General features: G+C 49.4%; 1 protein-coding gene across 1 annotated transcript; it reads right to left on the reverse strand.

Annotated features, from left to right (window-relative positions):
- Positions 1–1,379: 1,379 nt before the first annotated feature.
- Positions 1,380–3,749, reverse strand: LOC144892105 (uncharacterized). The gene has a single exon (XM_078777312.1). The coding sequence runs from the start codon at positions 3,504–3,506 to the stop codon at positions 1,380–1,382; it is 2,127 nt and encodes a 708-aa protein (XP_078633438.1). The 5' UTR covers positions 3,507–3,749.
- Positions 3,750–5,089: the final 1,340 nt, after the last annotated feature.

Raw genomic sequence — 5,089 nt, forward strand, 5'->3', positions numbered from 1 at the left:
CAAAAATGATCCGGCCACATGGCCTACAAAATGCTCCGGTCACATGGCCCACAACCGAGCAGCAGCAGGCAACAAGCCCTGCCTTGGACAGCAGGTGGCACAGTTCTATCGATGGTAAGCAAATGCAGTCTGGAGGCATTCTTGAGGGTGCAAGTGGGGGTGATGGCCTCAGCCCAGGCAAAATGAAGAGTACCCTTAACATTCCTTGCCTGACTTATCTTGGTACGACTTGTTTTAGTATGGTCTTTTAAAAAAGTCCTTTCACTTTTTAGCTGACAGGATGGTGTGCTTCTTAATCAATTGTTATCTGTGTGCTCATGACACACTGGTGGCTTCTCTGGCACTTGGAGAGGGCGACCGAACCTGGCCCTTGTTCACAACTTTCCCATCAACACGACTCGTACCAGGTGTCACACATGAATGGTGCGGAGGAGAGTTCATCGAACCTAACCTTTTACTTGAAGCTCTAACCAATGGCACAAACCCTGCCATTGCCACAATGATCCTAATGACCCATTTTTTCAACCTGGCACACTGTTCCATTCTTTTAAACCTGGGCAAGGCCCTTATTTGTCTCTTTTTCTTCACTTGGTGGTGCCAGGCATAACTCATTGGCTGGGGAGTGTGACTACAACTAGGCCTCTTTGCCTGCTTCCAATAGGTGGTGGGGGACACCCAGCGACCTCGGGGTTCACCTGAGCGCGCCTCTGGCGCTCCTAAATAAGGGGTGGCTCTCTAGCCCCCACACTGTGCTCTCCAAGCACTCTAACCGGGTGGCTCTCTAGCCCCCGCACTGTGCTCTCTTAGCACTCTAAACCCTACTGTCTGGTGTCCCCTCCCGACTCACCAACTTCCAATACCATGTCACACTCCCAGCCAGTACCACCATACCTTGGCTGCACCTACCCCTAGCAGTCCGCCTGCACAATGGAACAGCAGCCAGAATCCACGTCAAATCCACTAAGTCCCCCTAACCTACACTCACTTGGTTAGGAGACTCCTACCAACAGGGTACATTGTTCGCACTCACTCTCCTCATTCACACAATCACGCCATTCATCCCAAACACCTTCGTCATTCATTCCACAGTGCCACACACCCAGTCCACAACACCATCCAACACCTTCTACTTTTTGCAGGGGTGTTTAACGCCCTGTCTGTCATGTCCCCACTATTTCTCTCACTTTTTTTTTTTTTTTTTTTTAAATAGTCACGCACATCCACTTGTGCCACTCTTGTCTCTTCTGTCAGTCTCTCAATTTGCAATCTCTCTCGATATTATTTTCAGTCAAGAATTCCCTTTTTTTTTTTCTTTCCAATCTGGCCTGCTTCTGTGGCTCATTGGAAAGGGAGTGAGGGAAGGAATCCCTCATTACCCCTTACATGGCCCTGCCGCCTTTCCGCCATGGCTCATAAGGGTCACGTCTCAATTGGGGTCGTGGTCCACCCCCTCCTTTTCTCCAGGGTTCGCGGAAGTCAGGTAGACCCCACTTGGGGGAGCGGCCTCCCCCTGTTCTCTTTAATTCCCTGAAGACAGGTAAATCCCATTTAGCTAGCCGAACCCCTCGTGTCCTCAGAGAGGTCCGATGACCAAGGGACACCTGGCGGTGTCGTTGCTGGGCCCCTCTTGTTCGAAAATGGGTCCAGGGAGTATGTGACGCATGCCAACGCCGCCTGCTACGCATCTGCGCTCTACCTCGAAGTTCCTGTGAAGCTGAGGGAGAAATTACAATCCCCTTTCTAAAGCCTGCTCCTGGTGGAATTTCTATTTCCCCTTGCACCTCGAACCTATTTCCTACGTCACCACTCATTCCATGCTCCACACTCACACACGTTTCGGCCTTGACAGCACACCCCGGTGCTGTAAACTGGACTATGGGCTCACAGCATTCATCCACAGGCATTCCATCCACACATTCAGGTGTCACGCATACGTGCACCCCATCGGACAGAGTCTCTTGATTAACATCAAATCCAATTGCGAACTTAAGCTCATCGTCCGCACCATGTATGCAGATGCCCACGTACCTGCTTCGTTCCAAAGTCACATCGGTCCGGTCGCTCATCATTGGTTCGCCACACTCCTCTGGGGCTGTCAGCTTCACTTGCTGGACCTGCTCAAAATGTGTTTCATGAGTCAACAACCCCGTATACTCCCTCCATGTCTCCATCACCAGGGTTTGCTCCAATTGTTGTTTCATTCGACGAGTGATGCCAATCAAGTCCTGCACCACTAACATTCCTCCCTGTGATGACGTCACACGTCCCACATTATTGTGCTGCCCAACTTCCTGGCTCCATTTTCTTTCCCAGTTGGGTCGTTCTTCCTCTCTGAGCCTTTTTAGTTGTTCGTTACCTTTCCGGAGTCTTTCCATCTCTGCGGACTCCACCCTTGCTTTCTCCTTTAATTGGTCAATTTCCGATTCATATTCCTCTTGTTTCTTATGCCACCGTCCCTCTTGTGCTTCATTCTCCAATCTCGTCGTTTCTCTCAATTGATTGATTTCCTTTTCCTGCTTCATTCGTTGTTCTTTCATTACACGTTCATCCATCTCATTCTTTGACCTTGCTTTGGCTTCTGCCTGTTCGATCTGCACAGTGTAGTTCCTTTTTAGTTGATCAATTTCAAATTCATATTCTTTTTGTTTCGTATCCCATCGTCTCTTTTGTTCTTCATTCTCCAATCTCGTCGTTTCTCTCAATTGATTGATTTCCTTCTCCTGCTTCATTCGTTGTTCTTTCATTACCCTTTCATCCATGTCATTCTTTAACCTGGCTTTGGCTTCCATCTGTTCAATCTGCACAGTGTGGTTCCTTAACGTTTCCTTCTCCGTCCTCTCTCTTTCCTCACTTAACATCCTCAGCTTGTTTTGTAATTCCCTTTCTTTGTTTTGGTGTTTCTGTAACTCCATCTCATTTTTTAGTCTTGCTTTACCTTCTATCTGCTCAATCTGCCCAGTGTGTTTCCTTAACATTTCACTCTCCATCCTCTCTTTTTCCTCACTTATCTCCTCTACTCTTTCGCATGCTTCCTCTCTCCTTTTGTCCATCCTCTTCCCGTATTCCTTGCTACTTTCCATTTGACGTGCCAGTTCATTTCCTCTGTACTCTGATTCCCGAAACTGGCTTGATTTCTCAGACAATTCTTCCTTCAGTTGTTCCAATTCCAAATCGTGTTCCTCTCTTTCCTTTTCCAAGTTCTCCCGATCCCGGGAGTTTCTGCTTTGTTCTTTCTCTATTCTCTTGTTCAGTTTGCTCTTCTCTTGTTCCATGTATTCCTCCCCTCTTTTTATCTTCTGTTCTAGGCTTTCCCTTGTCTGATCACCGGATCTTACCTTTTCCTGCAGTTGTTCCAACTCATGGGTACTCCCCTCTACTTTCCTCTTTTCTCCCTGTAGTACCTGGACTTTTTCCACCAATTGATTCCCTATGCCTTCCAATTCGAGAATCCGTGCTCGTTCCCATCTGGAATCTGTGTTGTCTCGCAATGCGCCGGCCAAGGCCATTTCCGTCCAGTGAATTCGTTCCTGTGCATCGACCAATTGTTGTGACTCCCTTTGCTCCTCATTTTCCTGAACCTCACTTGCCTGCTGTAGTGCCTCATGCAATTTCGTGTGTAACTCCCCAATATAATCCTCCTTACACTCCACCTGCTCCCAGGCATCCCCCAATCGTGCATGAAGCTCGTTAATGTACGCATTGTCGTCCTGCTTATTTTGCCATGACGCATGCTGTGACCACGTGGTTTGGATCGGTGGGTGGGATGTGCGGCTCGTTGCACTCTTAATACCGATTCTCTCCCACCTCGTGTCACGCTGCTGAGCCGCGCAGCCATTTTGCGACTCCATCTTCCTTTATAAATTACGAAGTTTGACACCCAATCCACTCAAAATAAAAATGAAACCAAATTTGGAATTTGCGAGCGATGTGTTTTTTTTTTTTCTTTTTTTTTTTTCTTTACGCGCCTCTCACAATCGATGTTCGGGGTGCGAAATGCACCCCAGGTCCAAATCCTGACTCCTGACACCAGTGTTGTAGGTGACGGGTCGCGCCTCCCGGCACGGCCGTCCCACGGGTGCAACGCCGGCTGGTTCGACACAGATCTCGGGTTACGCGCCTCTATCGCGCGCGCCTCTATCGCGATACCAAATTACACCTGTGCCTTGCCAGTTGGGGAGACACCCGTCGCTACAGGTTGGGTTTGTCAGAGACCGAGCGAAGTCTGCCGCAACCTGTAGCCAGCTTGGTTTTAATTACAAATCGAGCGGATTGCTCTTCAATGCGACACAGATGAATGCAGTGCGGCAACTTCCATACGAATCAACCAGATTTAATGGGGGAACATTAGGGTACACAAAACAAGCAAAGCGTTCATGATAACATTATAATTCAACTATGAGTAATAACCCGCTCTTATCTAGGGAGCTACAATTAAGGGTTTCGCGGGGTGACCCTAACGAGATAAACCTTAGGCCTGGACAACATTCATACAAGACAGGGGGGTACTTGGTGGTGTTGATGGACGAGAGGTGAAGATGTGAAAAGGGCGAATGCAGCTTGTAACAAGCCGATGTCGCCGGATTCGAAGGCCCCGTTTGGGCCTGCAGTCTGCCAAATGGCGGCCCGCCCTCTTATCGGCCACGCATCAAGCGTCGCGAAATGGCGGCCACCCGCTCTCCTTATCGGCCACGCGATCAGCACGATTTTCCGTTTCTCCCGCTCAACCACGCGCGGAGAGAGCTCTCCGGCGGGAACCCGCCGCGAAGGCCTGTCCACACGCCATCCGCGCATGCGTCTTTTTCCACCTCCTCCCTCGCACGTCCTCAGCAACCCCTCGAAGCGCCGCTTCCGGTTTTTGACGGCGCTTGTCGTTTTTGCCCGCTCAATCGCGCTTTCTCACGTCAATCCATTGCCTCGATCATGGCATTGCAACCGAGGCCGGTCTTAATAGAACTTGCACCTTGTTTGATTGTCAAGATGTAATTAAAAGGGAACCGTCTCTTGTACACCACCAATGCACCACACAAAACAGCCTGCTACACCTTCCGACACAAAACTACCATCCCAGTACAGACGATCTATGGTAAAC

Source organism: Myxine glutinosa, chromosome 5 (genome assembly GCF_964187855.1).
Source record: "Myxine glutinosa chromosome 5, kmMyxGlut1.1, whole genome shotgun sequence".
NCBI classification, from domain to species: domain Eukaryota; kingdom Metazoa; phylum Chordata; class Myxini; order Myxiniformes; family Myxinidae; genus Myxine; species Myxine glutinosa.